Source organism: Fundulus heteroclitus, chromosome 2 (genome assembly GCF_011125445.2).
Source record: "Fundulus heteroclitus isolate FHET01 chromosome 2, MU-UCD_Fhet_4.1, whole genome shotgun sequence".
NCBI lineage: Eukaryota > Metazoa > Chordata > Actinopteri > Cyprinodontiformes > Fundulidae > Fundulus > Fundulus heteroclitus.
Window position 1 is genome coordinate 13,286,588 of NC_046362.1, and position 22,437 is coordinate 13,309,024.

At 40.6% G+C, this 22,437-nt stretch overlaps 1 protein-coding gene across 2 annotated transcripts in view; it reads right to left on the reverse strand.

Moving 5' to 3' along the window:
• alx4b (ALX homeobox 4b) overlaps nt 1–5,636 on the reverse strand; it is a 57,544-nt gene extending 51,908 nt beyond the window's left edge. For both annotated transcript variants that reach the window (XM_012880248.3, XM_036148137.1), the window contains exon 1: nt 4,901–5,636. In XM_012880248.3, coding sequence (XP_012735702.2) covers nt 4,901–5,345 — 445 coding nt within the window. In that variant the 5' untranslated portion in view covers nt 5,346–5,636. The remainder of the gene's footprint in view (nt 1–4,900) is intronic.
• Nucleotides 5,637–22,437: the final 16,801 nt, after the last annotated feature.

Genomic DNA, 22,437 nt, shown 5'->3' on the forward strand with positions numbered 1-22,437 from the left:
TAATCTGGTATGTAAGCAATGAAATGTCTCAATTATGTTGGTTTAAATTGTTTTTCCCCAAAGTTGTCCGTTGGCTGGTACAGTCCCTTTCAATGATTCTGGCTGAATTCTGACTCTTTTTATTGTTATTCTGATGATTTGCGGTGTTATTTTATTTGTATATTTTTGTATTTATTCCATTGTTTGATGAGTTTGATGTTCTACAGCATTTTGATTGAAAGTACTTCATAAGCTGTTTTGTTTTTTTGCTATAGTGTAAAAAAACAAGCTTTTTCCATTAATCAATGATAAGGGTAGACATATTTTTGCCCTGCTATTTCCTTTTGTAAGATTTAAATAAAAAGAGACAATTTAAACTCCTTTTTACTTTGTTGGTTTTCTCATCATTTTTAGGCATGCTTGCGTCCTTTCCTATCATTTTAAATCTGAATCTGTCAGCAGTACGAATGATTAAGAGGATAAGACTTTGACCTTAATGAGAAAACACTGGCCTACGTCCTGCAGCACGTATTTCTGGAGGCATAACAAGTCAGAAATCTGCCCTCTCAAGCGTTCCTTTATTACATATTCTAATTTATTCTGGTGCGCAGACACACATGGGCAAGACTATGGGTGTCACCTCGTTGCTTTTGTTAACCGCGCAATGTGTTAGCCATCAGCACATGCATATCCTGTGACATCACAGCCACGAGCCCTTTTAAACATGGACTGTGAGTACCATATTTTGACAAGGTTCCTGTCTGAAGCACCGCCAGGGCCTTTCCACGGTTGTGTTTTGGTTTTCATACGCTGAGAAAATGTTTTATATATCACAGGATGCTCAGAGTCCCACTGAGGCACGAGGAGTTGTTTGAAGGTACAAAGATTGACACAATACTCCAGTTGAGGTTTCTCGTTGAAGAACTTGTTGCTAATATCTTTGAAAGAAAAACAAAAAGGACACATCTGAGCCTGTTCCGGCTGTGTAAAATCACAAAGGTGCCAGAATATTCTCTGTACAGGTAAGATTTTCCAAACAAAAACAAAAAAACTGCAGCATTTATTGCCGATCAGGGCTTAAAGGGAGAAGCCGGGATTCAGCGGTGAGTTCAGTGAAGCACTCGCATGTAAACAGTCACTCCAGCACAAAGTGAGGCTTTCCCAGAAACTCTCTAATTTCTCCTGAGCCTCTCAAATCATTACCCAATCTCCACGTCCATTTCTGACTCTCTGCTTATTTGTACAAAGTATTGTTGAGACAAGGTTATGTAAACCAGTCCCACTTTGTCATCTCGGGGACTCTAGCTTTGGAGATCTGATGTTTTCGGGGGAGTATGAATAATAACCGAAAGGAGCCAGTAATGCACATCTGCCTTACATTAATCCAGACCTCTCCTGCGGAGCTGACCTGCATTCCTCAGCTCTCGATCAGCTCCAGGGGCATTTGTTTCATTCAGTGCTCTGCCAGCAGGTAAAGCGGGCCCCGTCTCCGTCCGCACTGGGAGCTGGCACAGGGGCTGGATGGATTAACGTGATTTTAAATCAACTCACCCCACCACCCTGAAACAGCATTGTGCTTAAACACAACGCCTTGCGAAAATATTCATACTACGTGATTTTTTTTCCCCCTCGTTTGGTTACAGTACATCCACAAATGTCAGTGTATTTTATTGAGAACGTATGTGCTAGACTAACAAAATCGCACATAAATGGGAGGTTTAAGGAAGTTGACACATGGTTTTCAAATTGGTCTTGAATGAAAAACCAATGAATCTGAAAAGTGTTGTGTAGTATGTGTGTTATGTAGTCTGCATGTCCGCAGCACGAGGCTGCCACCACCATGTTTCACTGTGCCCGTGAGTTTTTTTTTTTTTTTTAAAAAAGCTCAATCTTCATCAATGGCTTTCTTCCTGACACGCTTGCATTAAGGCCTGCAGCTCTGCAGCTCCTCCAGAGTTACCATGGCCCTTTTAACTGCTTCTCTGATCAATCCTCAAGTGGACTCTAGTAACTCATTAGGCGACTTCTGGTGTGCAGTTAGTTTCAGTGGATTTTATTTAAGGGCATCCAAGTAAAAGGGGCTAAATAAATTGAGGCTCCTCGGGGCTGACCTTTGCTCCATCCAGGATTTATACAGATCAAGGGGCAGAAAAGGGGCAGCTAACATCTCAGCAGACCCCACACATCCTGCACACCAGCTGTTTAGACCTTTACCTTCAGGCCGGCTCTACAGAGCGCTGTTTGCTAAAACCAGCCGTGACAGAGACAGTTTCTTTCCCCAGGTGTTCAGTCTGTTGAACACCTAACAGTCTGAGAACCCAGACTGCAGCAATATGCTTATTTGCAGCAATTCTACCATCTCTTCCTTTTTAGTTAAAAATGTCTGTCTTTATATCTACAAAAAAAAAAAAAAACATTACCTCTACTTCAAATGTACTTCAAATCTTGTCCACTTTGCTCTCTTTTCGAGAGCAAAATGGTACCGAAGTCAAACTCCTTATTGCATGAAGCAAGTTAGCAATTAAACATGATTTTCAAACATATATTTTCAGATTTTTGTTTGCAAAAAAAGCTAGAAAACCTTGTTGTTGTTGTATTTTCCCCTTCAGCCTCCAAAAAGGTTAAAGGGCATTGATAGCAATTTTGCAATGCTCTACCTCGGTTTAAGCCTTTTTGAAGCAGTGCATGAGGATACCAACGACCTTGAATGTTGCAAAACTATCCTGGCCACTCAGTTTTATGTGTTATGTCCACGGTGAATCACTGAGCTCTGCAGTAGTGAACAGAGTTTAAGCTTAAATCCTTGTGGAAGGATTCAGATGATAGAATACGTGCCAAATCTTTTTTAATACAGCAATAAATCATTTTAAGGGACCCTCTGCAGTAAAAGTTAATCGTCAGTTTCTCTTCTTTTCTTTTTGGTGTTGATACCAGCATGCATTTATGGTCATTAAAGAGGGTTTTTTTCTGCATTAAGCACTTTTTAACGTGAAACTACAGATGCGAGCAAACAGAATCGGTTGTAGCCCACGTCGCCGCAGCCAAACCCCCCCCCCCCTGCTCATGAGATGACGTTTGTCACCAGAACGGAGATGGAGCATCAGCATTGAGCAATATATCTCCCATCGAGGACCACACATAACAGCACAACCCTGTTGACGCCTGAGGCTTTGGCAAGCACCCCAAAGCATCCTCCCCAGAGCCACGACGCCTTCATCTGGCTGCAACATTTTCAATAATAACATTGCACAGCTCGTCCCCCAGGGACGCGTGTTGGATTTTAATGGCGGTGTTTAAACGAGCCTGTCAATGCACTTGCCAAACCTACTCGCTTTCAGCGCAGGCAGGGGTTCTCAGGCTGGAAAAGTGACAGGTCAGGCCGAAAACAAAGAGGGAGTCTATGGGAGAGGGGAACGGTTTGCACTTCATTCTGGCAGACTTTGGGGGAAAAAAACATAGTTGCAAGGCTTAAACCGGCTGGAGAATAGGGAGCCATCCGGGGGAAAAAACAATCTCATTATGTAGTTTGTGAATTATTATTATTATTTTTAGAATTGTTGTCATTAATCCATAAAAAGATCATAAAAAGGTCTGATATTAATCATCTAATTTCAGCAATGATAATGTCAGCTGCTTTGTTCTCGAGTCTAACATCAGGATGAACATCTGGAGTTTAATTAAGATCTGAGGGCGCCAACCAGTCTATGGCTTGATGCTCAATGAATGAGGAACTATAAGATGCAGCAAATATGAGCAGAGAAGGGCGCCACCTCTTTTTATAACCTGCTCTGTCAAAATTATTTTGGATTTTTTTTTCTCTAACACATAAAGCGCTGTTGATATATGTTCACTTTCATTAGCTATTAAAAGAAGAATCAGCAGAGTTTAATTTTTTTTTTTATGTTTAAACATAACTTTGATGGAGTGAAAGTCAGAAACTAACATTTTGCAGTTAGGAGGAGGCCTGTTTAACTGATCATCTGGGACTTTTACGGCCCATAAATCCACCTCTCTATTGGCCAAGCTCCTTGTAATAAATCCCAAAAAAAAAAATTTTCTTCCCTTTCTCTATTTAACTTGAATTGCAAATTATCCGAGCTTCTCTTATTTTATTTTACAGAACATTTCTTACCAAGATAAATACCGTTTGTATTTTTTATATAATAAATAAATTATTTTAAAAAAATTGTAGTCGTGCCTGAATTATTCCATTTGGCACAATTACTCTGTTTTATTTATGTATTCTTAGTTTAGTCAGTTGGTTAACAATAAGCCACAAAATTTGTCGGTAAAGTTTAAAAAAAATACAACCAATATTTCCGTTTGTTTCTTTATTGACAAATGATTATTATTATGATAATTATAACTAGTATTTTTTTTTTATCCTATTGTATTTAATCAACTTACGGCTGCTGTGGCAGGCCGGCGCATGCTGTGCCAACCATGATGCGCCTCCATAAAAGAGGGGATTGCAAATGTAAGAAAAAAATGCATCCAAAACGCTCCTTCTAATTTCAAATCATTGAGTCAGTGAGTACAGGACGCGTTAAACATTAGACGTGCCCTAAACAGAAGCATAAACAAAATAATTAGACTGATTCCTTGAGCTGTTTAGTTTCAGTTGATGCCAAATGTTTTGCATTTGTGCAAACCTAAATATTTAATTTCTTTCCAAGTTTCTACATCCAGAAGGTCAGAGAACAGCGCATTATTGGCAAAAAATAAAAAATAAAATCCCCCCACAGCCTAATTAGGAGCCTTTAAGGTAAACACTGTACAACCAATTAGGTGCTTCCAGTAGAGGAAGCCCGAACGCGTTTCTCATCTCCTGCTTGGCCGATTACATCATGGATCACACAACCCAGGCACCTTCCATCAACGCTAATGTGTGTCTCGCCTGTTTAGCTGAGAGTGCACCCACCGTAGCAGGGGATGAGCGTCCCGTTGTGCCCGCTGTCCTGGTGCAGCTTGCCGCCTTCGGGCGGAGTCTTGCAGGTCGGTCGCTGCATGAAGATTTGGTATTTGTTAAAGTTGCTCTCCTCGCCTCCATCCAGTGACTGGCACTCGGTCTGGAAGGGGCTCCGGGACCCTTTGCCCGGAATGAACGTGGGGCTGTATTTGGTTTCGGTGGTCTGGAAAGTCCTGAAAGGGTTTGCCTGGTGGTCTCTGCTCTGCGCAGTAGAAGCGCTGTAATAAGAGTCCATGGATGTCATGTCGCAGTATGAGACGCACGTATCTGCGTTCATACCGAAAAAGTTGGTTAAAAAAAGAAGTCCAGTTACTTCTTCTTCCTCTTCTTCTGCTTTTTCTTCTTCTCTCTTTCCCTCCCCTGCCGCAGACAGCAGATCTTCTCTCCTGATTCTCATGCGCTGACAAAACTCACACTGACGCGCTCAGACGCACGCACTCTCCCGCTGCACGGCGCATCTGGGACTGGTTAGAAAAAAAACGAATCAGATGTTTTCCAGAGACCTCAGACCGAACAAATGCTAAAAGCTCCCTGAAGGGTTTGTCGGGGGGTGAAAGAGAAATGCCGAGGATGATGCTGGAGCTGACGCCGCGTCAGTAGCCTGGACACACAGTGGATCAGAGGCGCACCGACTCCTGCAGGCGGGTCTGAATGAGGCCCGAACCGACCTGCAGCCTGCCTGATTGCGCTATTATGCAGCCACTAGGAGTGGGAGGTCAGGCTCTGGAGGTGGGAGGCTGGGGGGAAGCTTTTTTTTTTTTTTTTTTTGGTAAACACGCGGGAGACACAACACATGACATTAATGTAATTAGAGAAGGAATATGACGGCTTTGATTCCTACTGTGCCGAGGCCCAAGACCTCCGTAACCTCTGACTTTTTGGGGAGCTTTTTGTGCAGATGTTAAAAGAGGAAGCGGCGTGGTTGTTAGCGCTGCGCTAACAACCACTAAATCCATCCTAAATAATCGAAAATATGGCAATCATTTCGGCCTCGTTACTACTCTTTTTTTATTATTATTATTTTAAAGGGGAATTCATAGTAAATGTGCAAGATTTAGCCGCAATCCGTTTCATCTGCTGTCGCTGGCAATTAAGATTCAAACGCTTAATTACGAAAGTGAGAAATAAAATGGTTGCTGAAGACAAAATTATCCAGAGCATATTTAGAAGAAAAAAAAGAACTGTCAAGAATCCGAAGTGGGGGGGGGGGGGGGGGGAAATCTGTTGATTTGGAGACAAGAGGCAAATGGTCTCGTCCCCTCAAGCAGCTTTAACGCCTGCCAGGGAGCTCCTCAAATATGGAATCAATAAGTCATTAAGTCTGAAATGCTCGCCCATAAACCGCTGGCACTGTAAATTGTTTACTGTTAACATAACTTTAACTCACTGGAAACAATTATCTAGTAGCCTTTTTATTGTACTGTATTTTTTTCCAGTAAAATTAACGGTAAGCTAATATATATTGGAGCCTTATCCATAAAAACGGTTTTACTGTAAATCCCAGATGCAATTTATAGATCTAGTGTTGAACAAAATACTGCACAAACTTCCACTAACGATCTATGATTCCCATCACAGTTATGTTTACAACCTACTGTATTTACGCAGAGAAATGTTAAAATTAAAGGTTGACAGTCAACATGATGTAAACATCATGTACAGCACAGAGCTGCAGGGAATACCGGTTTTATTGGCGTTGCTTAAACAATAAAAAAAAAACTTTGTGAATACAATGATTTTACTGTGAAAACTACAAAAGAAAAAAAAATGTTTAGGCACCAGTGTGCGCTGTTGCAAGTTGATCAAAAGACGCAGCGGGAGCCATTTACCCCTTTTTGGCATTAAACAGGCAGTATTTAAAGAAACAAGATGGGCCTCTTTGACTGTCAAATTGGATAAGCTGCTTCAAATAACTTCTGTACGGACTGCATGTAGCCCTGAGAGGCGTTTCTGTGGTGGGACATTTTAGCAGGGCAATTGCGAATCGTCTGTGAACGACTGAAGCAATAATAATAATAAACAAATTAATTAATCAATTTAATTAATAATAATAATTATATATATATATATATATATATATATATATATATATATATATATATATATATATATATATATATATATATATATATATATATATATATATATATATATATAATTATTAGTACTGTTACTGGCTTTCTTTAGATTTTTTTCATTCCATTCCCAAAAAAATCCTCCTGGAAATAGCCGGAGGGGTGGGAGTGCCAGCCAAACGTGCGTAAATGAGGGGATTTGCCCACTGAAATCTCTCCCTGCACCGTCTGGATGCTGCTGTGACATTTTTTGTTGCACTACAAACCCTGCTATGAGTTGTTCCAACCACCTATCCAAATTCAGGGCTTTAAATGTCTTCATCTGAAATTCCTAATTTTAGCATGTTTTTTTTTGTTTTTTTTCAGTATAATGCATGCATATCAAGCTTGAATTTTTTATGGTCCCTTTTATACTGGCATTGCACTGTTGGTCATGTTTCTGTTTGTATGGACTCGAGTCCGCTTAAAAGACAAAACTAAATAGAGTTTCCATAATTAGCGCGTTAATTATGGCGCAGGTTGTTTAATCCCACTGCTGGGGACGTCTCTCACGTATTATCTTTATTTCTTTCCGACACGCTTTTTCTTACACACGCACAATACCTTCCCTAACGATGTGCTCCCTCTCTGAAAAGTGACACATTTTACTGTGTGCTTCTCAAGGAGTTAAAACCCAGAGATTGGAGCGCAAGGCGGCCTCCTTCCAGTTTTTCATTAGCGGCTCCTTTGGCTGGGCTGCTGTTTACTGAGGAGATCGATGACTGCCTCCTGCCTCCTTTAATTGTTCATTAGTAGATTTTATTTTTCTGAAACGCGCATCTCCGACATGGCGTTATTGAATAACCTCAGCTTTCCTACTATTACAGAGCCACGTGTTTATTTTAGTACGCTGAAAAACCTACATTGAGGCCATTTTTATTCATGCCCTTTAGTCGTTGTTTTCGTGTTGTAATTTTAAGGGATTGTTTACCATCAAAAATCTTGAATGGAGTTAAGCAAACGTCTTTCACCCACCATCAGCAAATAATTAAATGTCAACAGAACAACGTTTTTATTTGTCATTTATTTATTTAGATTTTATTATCTAATACAATTTTCTTTGACTCCTAAATGATTTACATTATTTGTGAAAAGTATTTTTTAAATTTTATTTTACTTTATTTTTTTCTCCCACTGTAGGGACAGTGACAATGGCAAAAACAGAGAGAGAGAGCAACTTATCAGAAAAAAGAAAAAAAAGAAAAAGAAAGTAAGTATTGCACAATTCTTGATAACGTGGCATATTCAGGTACGAATGCGATATTCAAGTTAAACAGAGGAAAATACAGCAGCTAATTTACACAATGATGTGAGAAAAATATGCATGGCTGTACATGCAACACCCCAGAGTAGCTAAAGCATGTGCAAATATCTGCATTTGTGTATCTTTTAAACAGATTCACATTCAAGCATACATTAAAAAAAGAAAAAGGCTTGTGTTTGTTTTATTTTATTATTTTGTTGAGATTAAATGTATAACTGGGGGGGGGGGAGAGAGTTGCATTGCGTTAGTTCACTTTGGATTTCCCTTTTCACACAAAACTTTTAAAATGATCTTAGTTGATAGCGTCCCAATTAGGAGCCGGAAGAGAAAAAGCTTTTACGCATCTAAAATAAACATGAATGAGTGACTCCCCCCTTCCCGCTCCCTAAATAACATGTATGGGGTTGAAGCAGCCTCCCTTAATATGAACCATCCCACTGCCACAGGCTGAGTCTCAGCTGTCACTGCCACAGGCGGCACTCCGCTGAACGGTGACTGGTCTGCTTCGCTTCCAGCAGGAACCACAGGCAGGTAGTCGCTGCTGAGGGGCTCGATGGGGGGAGCTGCACCACAGCAGCTGAGAGCCCTCATGTTGGTACTGTAAACACTGGCGTTGGACTGCCGAGTCCCAACAACACGCTCAGTCTGGCTGCAGCAAAACTGGGATGGAGGAATGTTGCCTCAAGACGTACAGTTATATTTTCTACTGAGCCAAAACTTGATCTCAGCTGAAATCGGCACACTGATTGAAAGTGTTTAGTTGCTGTGATGCCTCTATAGTGAAGATTTTAAAGAAAGGGAAGAAATGTGGGGATTTATAAACCAGCCGAGACTGTTCAGTTCCAGGCTTGGCTTCAGGTGGAGCAGCTGCAGATTTGATCTGCTCCACAGTGATTGAAGCCGCAGTCTAAATTAGGGGAGATTTTTCTCTTCTCTTCACCAGTCTTTGTTTGTCAGCATATATAAAAAGTCTCCACGTTTTAAAAGTGTAACGCTACGCACAGACTATATCTTGAATGCACTTTATGCAGTGAAAAGTGATTCAATTACATCTAATCACTGACAATAACTCAAGCTCAGAACAGTACGGTATTAAGACATTTTTACCACTGACGCTACAAATGAGAAACTTTTTAAAAAGCCATAGATAAGATCAGGGGGGGAAAAAGGAAATTTCTGCCTGGCTTTTTCTGACAGCAAGCTAGGTCACATTATAGGTGTTTGAGTGTTAAACATCACAGCAGCAATTTCCCCCCTTATCTTCTCACTTCTTCATTATGATAAGTTGTTGAGTAATCTAATATAGACAGGGATGTTCCTTGCCTGGTGAGTATCCTCCAGCACCAAAAGGAACAAGTCGAGCTAGACACCAAAAGACATCGGTTTTGGGCTTTAATGGCCATAGAAAATTTTGATTTTACCTTTTCTTTTTGAGAAATAAACATACATTTATATTGAAAAAGCCTACAGAATAACTTTTTTCTTGCACACACACTCAAACACTCACACAGATATACATTTATATATATATATATATATATATATATATATATATATATATATATATATATATATATATATATATAGTATGATATATATATATATATATATATACTGTGATACTGTGATATTTTATTCAATAAAGACATTTCTACATCCATCTACAAGCTCTTCTTCCTGTCCGTTTAAAACAGGATCCCATTAAGTAGGAGTGATGCCCAGAGCTCCTTTGGTTTCCACAACATTACTCTCTCTCTCTCTCTCTCTCTCTCTCTCTCTCTCTCTCTCTCTCTCTCTCTCTCTCTCTCTCTCTCTCTCTCTCTCTCTCTCTCTCTCTATCTCTCTATCTCTCTTTCTCTCCAAATGTTTTATGACTGGAAGTTTTTCCAAAAATCCCAATTTGTCTTTCCTGTTAATCAGGAAAAGGTGTAGGACACCAGTTCAGCTAGCTGATCAGCAGTGTGCAGTAACAGGTACCAGAGAAAACTCACATACTTTTTTTTTTTTTTTTTTTGGCATCTCTTCAAAAGGACTTTAAACCATAGGAAGTGTTGGATGGACAATTTTAAGGATTTTTGAAGGCGACTTTTTGAAAACTTTGCCAGGCCATGCCTGGTTAGCAACATGCGAGTCCCAGGATCCTTCTGATCAGATGTTGGTGGGGGATGCTGCCACATTGCTCATGAACATGACTCTGGGTGAAAATCAAACCGTTCTGCTCGGCTAAAGGAGAACGGACCTGTGGATGAGCCAGCAACCGCTGCACCCCGCTGAGCTCCCTGCAGGTACATCATGCCCACAGAGAGGTGTAACGGCGTCTGACAGAAAGACCCATCATGCTATTTGTGGGTTTGAGAGTAAAAGGGAGGCCAGATCTTTTTTTTTTCTTCTTCTTTTTAATACGTAGGTTTAAATCAGTCTCACATGAGCGGGGCACACACTGCATCAGCAGATTCTCTGATCAAATTAAACAGAGATGAGGGGAGAAGAGAGGGGAAAAAAAGGAAAGAGGCAGTGGTTGTACTGAAGTTTAATTCAATAAACGGAACCAAGAAGGAGCAGACAGAGGGGACGCTGTACTGCCGTCATCTCTCAACTCTTTATCTGGATGGTTAACCCATGAGAGAGACACATACATGAATTTTCAATCCATCATTGATGCGGCGGGATACAGACGTATGAAGCTGATGTTCTTTATCAGGATAAGGAAACTATTTACGTCCTTCTTTAAAAGCAGCACTTTCATAGATTTAAAACAATTAGATGAGTAACTGATTAGATTGGTAAATACATAGTTTAAAATAATTTTAGAATCAGTTTAAAGAAACATTTCTGTATTTCTAGGACCGCAGTTCCATGGACTATTGTTTATCCTGATTCTTTTTACAATGATAAATGTATTAATGAACAGTTTTGTTTGGGAAAAGAACGGGCAGATAAAAGGCAGGTAATGTCTTTGGATGCATATGAAACTCATCTAATCTCACATTTTTGACATTATTTCCCCCTTGGTTCTAGTAGAACAGGATCTGTTTTTAACTCCATGGTTTGTGTTGGTCAACGTTGCATGAAAGGGCCTGATAGAAAACGCACTGATTAAAGTGCTAAATTAAAGGGATAAATTAATTATGTCTTCTTTTTCATCTTTTAATTGGTCAAATGGTTATATAAATGTAATCAACATGTCAACAAAAAAGTATATTAATATGAAATTACATCAATATAATAATCTATCAATAAATACGTTATAAGGTAAGACTATATTTTGTTTACTATTTATCAGTCTTTGCTTCTGAGATTTAAAACAACAGTGCCATTATAAAAACAGATTTGCAAAAAGGCTTCTTTTGTTGTAAAGTTGCAGCTGCTACACCAATTTATTATCAATGGCACATTCACTGATTGCTCAAAACATCAATTTTTGTTGTTGTTTTGTTTTTTACCTTTTTTAGTGCAGTTGCTAAAGGTTTAGAAGCTTTTGTGTATTCTGTATTTTGTGGTGGGGGAGGGGGGGTCTCTGTTCACTTTTTTCAGACAGGAAACAAGCAGAGAGAGAAGAGGAAAGTCAAGCAGCAGAAAAAGTGCCTGTACGAACCGCCTAATCTTTTTTTTAAATTCAATTAGGGAATTTTTTTATTGATTTAATAAATGCCATGCAAAAGTATTTATACCCTTTGAATTTGCAAAGTTCTTGTAACTTGGGGTGGGGGTAGGATTTTATGTGATAGAGCAGTGTGGTGCATAACCGTGAAATGGAAAGAAAAGGATAAATGGTTAAAGGACGCAAATATCATACCTCCAGGAGCCCCATGTTTACTCTGGGGGAGATGCAGAGATCCAGAGTTCAGGTGGGAGAATTTCCTAAGAGGGACACTTTAGGTTCTGCACTCTGTAAGTCTGGCCTTTATGAAAGAGTAGAAAATAGTAGAAAATAGAAAGCCCAAAGAATGACTGCTCAGAGGAGACCCAAATTGAACTACCAGTCCAGCTTGCAAAATGTGTGCGGGAGTAAATCAACACTGCGCCTCAGCCTTAGCACACAGTCTTCATAGAGGAAAGCAGTGGTGGCAGCATCATGCTGTGGGAACGCGTTTCTTCATCAGGGATAGAGAAGATGGTCAGGGTTGATGGCAAGGTGGATGGAGCTAAATAATGTTTAATCCTGGAAGAAACCCTGTTAGACAGAAAATTGAGGTTGAAGTTAATCTTCCAGGACAACACCTCATCTGCACTGCTCAAAGAAATGGCTTCTTCACAGAGCTCACTGACCTCACCGTGGAGTTTGAATAATATACAGAAAGCTTTTTTTTTACAAAGAGAAACTTAGACGCACTCTTTATATGAGGCTCATGCTTTATCCAGTCACCATGCTTTATTTAAGGTTTCTCTGTCTTGAGCATGCTCTTTTAAGACTGTCCGCTGCTACACTAAGCTGAGATCAGCTGACACACTGAGCTCACCGAGGACATTTTACGGCTTTACCTTCATAAGTTAATCAGTTTGTTTCAGACTGATCTGTTTTTAGTTTGTCACTTTATCATCACGCCTGATTTTTTTGTCTTTTTTTTTTGGTTTTGGTCAGGGAAGATTTAAACATTTGTGACTTGCTTTGCAGGTCTCTCATTTGTTCACATCTACAAGCGCTTCTTATCATTCGCATGTCCAACTTTATAACATATCAAGTTACAGCAAATGTATTTTCATTCTAAACTCTAGTTAGCTAAAGGATAATTCATCCACAATCTACAAAAAACATGGTAAAATTGCATGTTTATGTTCAAAAAACAATGTCATAGCCTAGTTGACTCATTGTCTTTTAAACTCTGTTTATTTCAGCATGTTTTAAGTATTGAATCCGCTGGTCAGTTCTTTTAATGGTTACATAAAGCAGAAAATCAATTCTAGAGTTGAGCATTTTAAATAGAAAGAGCCGACAAATAAGGCCAGGGATCATGGCGGAGCAGATGATCATCGATGCGATGAGGAGCTTCACCTCGCCTCGTGTTGCATTTGGGGGCAACCCGAAGAGTGACAATTTGTCATGGAGGTGGCCCGCTTTAATAACAGAAAAGTGAAGCTGCTTGAAGATTGCTGAAAGCGCAAAACATATGGAAGACTTTAGATGATCAAGTTGAGCAACTGCCGACATGCAAGTTATAACAAAAGGGGAACACATGGGGAAAATATTGCACACCCCCAAAGAAGAAAGAAAGGCACCTCAGAGGACTTTTATTACACAGTATATCTTTATACTGTTCAGAGTTTGATGACAGCTAACGCTAACATTTGACATGGGCATACAGACGATTAGTCCGTACAAATAATTACTAATTTATTGGCATTTTGGCATATTGGCAGTTATTGGCATTTTATCTGTTTGTGTCCACTCTGTTCTCTCCTGTAGTGTCTTGTTTAATGTTCACTGTTTTTACCTGCCTTAGGACAGCGGATGCAAATTAGCTGTTGTGCTAATTCTGGCATATTTACATTGATGCTCTATGCTGACATGTTGATGAATGTGCATTGTCCTAATTCAAATAAATAAATAAATAAAAATAAAAATTTTGAAGAAGATAGTGGTGGAAGAATTTAATTGCAAACTTGACAGGCATTCTGAATATTACTTCACTAATTATCTTTCCCACTAATTTACACTACCTTTTTCCCATTTTGTCACATTGCAACCACAAACTGTAATGCATCTTATTTAGCCTTTTTTTTATAGGTCAGCACAAAGAAAAATATAATAGGAGACTTGCTTTTAGAAGTCATATAATACATTTTCAGTACAGATGCTGCCTTTTTATCGATGCTTCGGAGGTTGTTAGGAAAAAACTAGTTCAAAAACTGAATCACGAAGACCAAGGAGGAACACAGCAGACAGGTCAGGTTTGGAGTTGTGTTCAAAGCAGTGTAAGGTTCTGAAAAGATTCACCAAGCTCTGAGTATCATTGGAAATGTAAAAATAATGGCACGACTTTAAACCCACTAAGATCACGCCATGAACCCAGACTGACATGTTGTGCAAGGAGAGCAGAAATCAGACAAGCAACAGGGAGACCGGGATACTTCGGAGGAGCTGTAGAGATCCATGGTTCATGCAGGAAAATCTACAAACAGGAAAGTTGTTAGTTTTGCACTCAAGAAAATATGTTTTTTTTTTTATGGAAGAGTGCCAAAACAGAGGAAGTTGGAAAGCCATTAGAAGTCAGGTTCCCTTAGAGCCAAAATGGAGGACATAGCAAATGATTAGAAAGAGGTGCTCTGGCATTTTTTGTCCAGCGTGCAAAAGTAAGAAAATAATTGTTTGTATGTCACCCTGAGAACGCCATCTCCACGGTGAAACATGGTGGCGACAACATCATGTGGTGATGCTTTGTCATTTTCTTTGTGTTGATCCGTCAAATAAAAGCCCAGAAAAAATACTGAAGTTTGTGGTTAAAACATAACCCGTGTGGATGCTTTTGCAAGGCGTTGTTAGTCTCAAAAACTGTGAAGAAAGTGACACATTCAACCAGAATGAAAACATCAAGCCACACCACAACACTTTTAATAGCTTTACTGCAATATGGAGTTGCTCTTTTTTTCAAATCATGTCCATCTCATCCATTTTCTGACCCACTTAATCCCTAATGGGGTCAGTGGGTCTCCTGTCAGTGGGCAAGAGGCAGGGTACACCCTGAACAGGTTGCAGGGCAACACAGAGACAAACAACCATTAACCAACATACTCTTACCTAAGGACAATTTAGAGAGACCAATGAACCTAACAGTCATGTTTTTTGGACTGTGGGAGGAAGCCAGAGTACCCAGATAGAACCCACACATGCACAGGGAGAACATGCAAACTCCATGCAGAAAGACCCAGGGTTGGACTTTAACCCAGAACCTTCTTGCTGCAAGGCAACAGTGCTACACACTGCGCCACTGTGCAGCACGTAAAACCATGTTTTCAGCTGCTGTGCTCACCTCTTGACCGGTTTCGCACAGGGACTCAAAGTCAAGGCCAGGCTAATGCAAGTCAAATGCTTTGAGTCGGAAAATAGCACTTATTGCATTTCCATGTGGTTTTGTAAAGTGCTTCCAGCAGCTTAACAACATGCTGAGTTTTTCTTTACTTTTACCTGAGAGGCTCATTACCCTTCTGTCCTCTCATGTCAATTATAACAGCTAAATCATCTAAGAGTATCTAATCTGCGGTGCCTTAGCAAAGGAAACCATAGCCCTCGAACTTTTTAATACGTTGTCATGTGACAACTACAAAACTCAGTGTATTTTATTGGGAGCTTACATGATATACCAACTCAAAGTAGCAGATAATTGAGAAGGGTATTAAAACATGTCACATGGTTTTCAAACATTTCTACAAGTAAATAACTAAAGGTGTGACATGCAATTACATCCCCTCAGTTAATACTTTGCAGGATCAGGTTTTGCTGCAATTACAGCTGCAGGTTTCTGGTGGAATAATTCCCACCAGCTTTGCTCATCTAGAGACAGAAATGTTCGCTAGTTATTCTTTTGACGACTTAAGCTCAGTTAGATCACCTGGAGGGCATCTTCTTGTTATGGGTGTCTAACATTTTTTTTTTTTAGGTCTGGACTGTAACTAGGCCATTCCAACACATGAATATGCTCTGATCTAACCAAATCTGTCGCAGCTCTAACTGTATGTTTGTTTTTTATTTTTTTTGTCTGGCTGGAAGATGAACATCTGCCCCAGTCTAAAGTATTTTTTCTTCTAACAAATTTTATTTTCCAGGGTTGTCCTGTATTTAACTCTGTCCATCAGCCATGATCAGCTTCCCTGTCCCTAGTTGAGAAAAGCGTCCTCACAGAATGATGCTGTCACCAACCTTTGGTGAGGATGGTGTGGTCAGGGAGCTGTGTATTGTACCTTTTTCACCACACAATGGGTTTTGCACGTGGTCCAGAAAATTCGCAGTTTTTGGTCTCTTCTGACTAGAGTACCTTCTTCCACATCATTACAGCTAAAAGAAAAATACTCCACAACTCCACCTCACCTGTCTGGTGTGCAGTCTGGGAAGTATTTGTTCACTTCACAGAACAACTTTATTTATAAGGAAATCAAATTGCAAACAGTTGGACCACAGTTGACTTATGAAAGAAAACTGGTTGCATTGGATTTTACTAAGAGGTATCAAAGAAAAGGGGGCTCGATACGGACACACACCACACTTTTCAGAGGGTTTTTTTTTTGTAAAGAAAAACTGCAAAAACTTTGATTTTCCTTTCACTTTCAAACATTTCTGTACTGTCCCTTCACAATGACATCCTAATAGAGTTTTAGTTTGGCAGTAGTAAAATGGGTCACAATTTATCTACACAATGTAATCACCCAATTGCCCACAACACAAGGTTATTAAGCCACAAAAAGACACAAGGATTTAGTCTCTGCAATCACTACTCTGCTCATTAGTAATTTCTGTTCAAGAGATGTCCATTAGGTTATAATTCGCAGCGGCTAACAAATCTAAGATAGCAGCTAAAAAAAAAAAATGGTTCGACGTTATATTTTCACCCTACAACTTCTGCAGCCTGCCGCTTTGATACACTTATGCTGGATGTTTGCATTGTAACCGAATGCCATGTGTGGCTTGATCCAGGCTGATCTTCCCACAGCAGTGTCTGGTCCAGGCAACGCGGAGAGCACAGAGGCGCAGGGTCAAAACAAAACAAACGTGTCTGAGAGAACAAGTCTGTCAATCCGGGGCTCATCGCCACCACACAGGGCTCGGGGAGGACTCCTATCTAGATGAAGAAAGAGTCACATTCCCCTGAAATGAGCTTCTGCGGGATGAAAGCCTTGTGTGAGCTCCCCAGATGACCCACGACCTCGTCTGTATTTGTGCAGCAGGGAGAGAGCCCTGATCCTGGGCTTTCTGCCTCCCTGCCGGGATCCTGAGGATTCAGGTTGGGGTGGCCCAGACAAGCCCGCCATTCTGCCCTCGGGTGTTTTGCTTTTGGGGTAAAAGAGAGACCCTCAGATGAGCCAGCACTGTCACAGCAGTAACCTTTCACCCCCACGTCGTTTCAGGGGGGGACCACAGGGGGCAGCTCCTGGAGCGCCGCCATATCTTGTGTCGAACTGCTGCACTCTGAGATTTTGGAGTTCTGCTTTCAGCGTTTGATTTCAAAGCGTTTGTCAGTGAGTGTAATTTAAAAAAAAATAAAAAATAATCCTATGTGTTGTAGGCTTTATGAGATCCCAGTTTTAGTTCCTTTTCAAACTGCACGGGCTGCAGGATTTCCATATTTTACTTTCAGGGAGCTGAAAAGTCTTGCGGGTCTAAGCAAAATAGAAAACTTGCAGGAGGAGACCGCCGAAGAGATCCCGTTCAGCGTGAAACCCTGAGGCTGATACACGTACCGCACAGAACATCTATAAAAGTTAACAGGCATTTTTTAAGCCTGAGCGGAGAGCACACCAGGTCGACGATGACTAACCTCTGCCCTGCCCCTTAGGCTACTCAGGATGTTGGACTCAGTCCCAAACATACCCACTTACAAACAAACACAGATGCCCCAAATTCCACTTTCACTTGAAACAGTTGGTTGACCCCCCTCTACCCTCTGTCCAGGTTACTGCTGCCCACTCCCCTCCCCCCCCATCCCCTTACCTCAGGCCATCTTTAATCCAATAGAAGGTTAGCTTAAAACAGGGTTGATCAGGAGGGCAAAGTGGGGGGTAGGAAGGGGGGGGGGGGGCTGAGTGCCACGTGCCCTCCACCCCCACCCCTTACACACACCTCACAAAATTTAATATTCAAGAAGAAGAAGTACCAGAATCTGAGCACCTTGACCTGATCATATTAACTCCAATAACCAAACAGCCTCTCTGCAGTCTTAGTAAGGCCTCTGTTTTTAACTTTTGTCATGTTACTGTTTTGAAGATATTTGACATTGGCTGAAAAATGGTGATCCCAGTTTGTTCAGAGAAGAAACCAGAAAGGAACTACATCATCCTTTAAAGATTCCCATTTTTGGCAACAGTTAAAACCAGATATTTATTATAGACAATGACAGAAAACATTTGATTTCTCACAGACTGACATTTAATTAAATTGAACTGTTTTAAGTTGCCAGTCAGTTAGGATTACAAACATTATTTATATTTGCTAAACGCCAAAATAATGAGAGAAAAATTTTAGAATATTTCAATTATGTACTTCAAATTCAAAGATTCTACAAACATTAAGATCTTTATAATTTCTTTTAGAATTTAGAAAAGTCCACATGATGATGTCTTGCTTCATAAACTTCTGATACGCTAATTGACAACACTGAAGTTAAGCGGAGGCACACCTGTGGGCGTACCGTTTGAAACACCTCAGACACACCGCCTTCTAACCTGACATCATGACAAATGAAAAAAGAAATAAAGAAACATATCGAGACGAGAAATTGGACCTCCGTGAGCTTGTGTTATCCAGATGCCTGAAAGTGCCTTGCTCCTTTGTTCAGTTGTAAGCAAATATAAACACTGTGGGAATATCCAGTCATCTTATCGTTCAGGATGGAGACGTAGTCTGTATCCCAGTGATAAATGTTATTCGGTGCAAAACGTGTAAATGAATCCCAGAACGAAAGCAAAAAAATCTGAAGCTGGGAGTTATTATCCACAGTCAAATAAGTCCTGTACTGTCATGGGTTGAAAGGTCACTAACAGAGGAAGATGTTATTACTTCAAAAAGCAACATAAAAGGTCAGATTACAGCTTGCAAATGGGCTCAGTAACAAAGATCTTAATTTTTGGAGGTGTGTTCTGTGCTCTGATGAAACTAAAATTAAAGTATCTAAAGAGCAAAGTGTTACATTTGAAAGAGAAAGGACAAAAGCCTCATTGACATTATGGCAATCAATAAATCTTTCTGTCTCTGCAGGTGATCTGCTTTTCTGTGACAAAGTGAACTAGTTAAACTGGTCCCATTTAGGGCATGCTCCGATGGCACAGGGGCAGTGAGCACCACCCTTATATGGAGTCCTCAGTCCTCGACGTGGCTGACCCAGGTTTGATTCCGGCCTGAGGTCCTTTGTCGCATGTCTTCACCCTTCTCTCAAAACCCCCTTTCCTGACAGCCTACTGTGTGGGGGGGAGAAATAATGAGCTACTAGTGCCACAAAAACCCAGGAAAGGAGTTTAAAATAACTGGTCCCGTTTGGCTGTTTAATTGAGCTAACTTGAATATCTACAGAAACATTGATTTGTCTATTGTTTCCCAGCGAGCAAATTGTTATTTTTTACCGGTAACCTCCTGTGGTGGAGATAAACCTCTAGGAAGACATTTTACTGTTCATACTCTCTGCTGGTCATTCTTTCCCTTTGAGCCTTTGGTGTTTTAGGAAAGCTAAGCATCCTGGGTGGCTGTATCTGGGAATTGGTTTCCATGGCCGTACCATGAAAAAAATTGCTGAAGCGATGTTCCTTTCTTTGTGCTTGGTTGGCGCTTCGGTGAGCCAAAGGCTCCCAGCTCCAATCGTATTTTAAGCAGCATTTCCCTGGCGCACATTTATCCCATGAAGATGGCGTTTATTTCGCTTCAAAGCATTTTTATTTTCTTACTCCCCATTATTTGGCAACTGTTATATATAAAACAGGTAACAGTTAAAACTGCCGCTGTAGTAACCTGTAGGGGTTCAGTGACATGTAACGCATGGTTGTTGTCCATCTCAAACTCCCAGGTAGTCTGCGAACCAACAAACAAGGTCGCCTGCAGGAGGCAAACAGAGCTGTACACATCCTCCTAATTGTGTGGAATGTTCTTATATTGAGACAAGAAAGAGGCTCTTTCACAAGACATCTAATCAGAGTCATGCTCCCTGCGCTTAATTCCAGAGGACACTTGCTGAACAGCTGCCTTGTCCTCTTTGAAACAGCTGCAGAGACCTGGAGTCCCTCTAACCCCTGCAGAACCACCACACAACAATGTTAGTTCACAGCCTGGCCCATGTCACCATCTCTGTAATGATACATCCGGTCACTGCCACCTCGAACAATGTCTGACGATTGTCTGTCATGTTATTTTGATTATTTCCTCCTGGCTTGGAGGTCTATGGCACAAGTTAAGGAGAGCTATAGATCTCCAGTTTGTGGTTTGTGATAGAGTTGAACCCAATGGCATACACTGGGGAACGACAGGGTGAAGCTTTAGCACATAAAGTCAAAAATGCAAAAAAGCATGGGAGCAATATTTATCCATGCCAGCACATTTTGAAAATCATTAAATCATTTCTTGGTTCGTGTTGTTTTTGCAGCACATAGGAAATAGCTTTTGAACAACTATTCACCTAGTAAACTCCCCAAACCCTGTCCCACCTCAGTTAACAATTGTTTATGGTGGTTAGGATCCATTTTGTAATTTCTAAATGAAAAAATTATTTTTCAACAACTAAGATCTCATAAAAACAGTACATTTTTGGGAATAAAACCTTTTCAAAAACCAAATCTGGATAGGATATTCCAACAACAAATACTGATTCCTAAAAACTCAGAGCAAGAAACCATTATCACTTTTGGGAACGACTCAAAAGGTTTATATTTTTGTATGACTTGTCTCCTTTTTTAGATTTTTTTTTTATCAAGTCAAATTAAAATAATCTTTATTCACAAAATGACTAAAATACCTCTTCCATCCTCCCTGGGGCTAATTCACCAGGCGGGATAGCACTGTGCCCTCCCTCCCTCAGTCCTCCTGACCTCTGGCATCTCACTGGACTGGTCCCTGTCCAGCATATTATGGACCCTAGGGTGTTGTCCATTGCTTGATGCTGGTTGAGCTTGTTGCCTGGGAGTTTGCGTGGACAGTGGGCCGTCGGGGTTACCGGGTTCCCGGGGTGTGGCTGGATGGGGCACCGGTGCTGGTGCCCTACATCTCTGTCAGTCCCTCTTTAGCCATGGGGGCTGCTGCCCCGGTGCTTTGCTGACGACCTGCGTCTGTGTCGGTGTATGGCTGTTTTAAGTTGGTCCCATGTGTCTGCCTGGGGCTGCTGCTGCCTTCAGGAGCCATATCTACACGCACATGCTCTTTGCGGCTCTTGAGTGTTGGCTTTCTGCTCTTTTCACCACTCTAACAACTTTACACCTCCAGGTGGCAAATTTGCACACATCCACTCAGCACAAACGCACTTACTTTGGCACAGACATTCATCTACACACACACACACACACACACACGCACGCACACATACGCAGGCTAAGAAAGATTAATTTACCTTCACAGCCGTCGCACAGTGTAGCGGTGTCCAACTTCACAGTTATCAAGTTGAAACTGTTTGCAGACCACAATTTCTGCCTATGATTTAAATTTTTTCACCTAATCAACAAACAAAAATATGTCATGTTTTTAATTAACCAAACAAAGTAGTCCTATTTTTTGAGAACTGGGATCTTGAATCATTGTAGATATAAAACATATAAAGTGTTTTGTATTTTAAGCGTATTGAAAGAAAGTCATAAAGTTTTGTATATTTTTGGATGGATTGTTTTTCTGTTTTGGACTAGATAGTTACTAATACAAAAGTCTGGTTTACAATTTCTGTTAAAGATTATTGTGTGGCTGAAGATAGGCATAAAATATGGAAGTGTTCCCTGTTTAAGTATTGTTAGCTCTATAATGAGGGAAGGCAATGAATGAGAGGAATCCTACACCCTCAAACCCTCTCAGAAATAGATAATTTACTAATAAAACTGCCTTTAGCGGCAATATCTTTGCATGACTTCATAAGTCTTTAACATTGTTGTGAAGGAACACTTCACAACAATGTTAGCCACTTTGACATTTTCCAGTCAGGTTTCCGTGCTCATCACAGCACAGAGACTGCCCTTGTCAAGGTGTTTAATGACATCCATATAAATGCAGACTGTGGAAGAACCACAGTACTTGTATTATTGGACCTCAGTGCAGCATTTGATACCATCGATCACTCCATTCTGTTAGAGCGCCTGGAAAACTGGGTCGGCCTTTCTGATACAGCCCTCAACTGGTGCAAATACTACTTAAAGGGAGAGGCAGCATTTTTTCTGGAAATGTAATTAAGTCCCTTTTTGAATAAGTGTGCTCATCCGTAAGACCATCTTACCTTCTCTTCTGC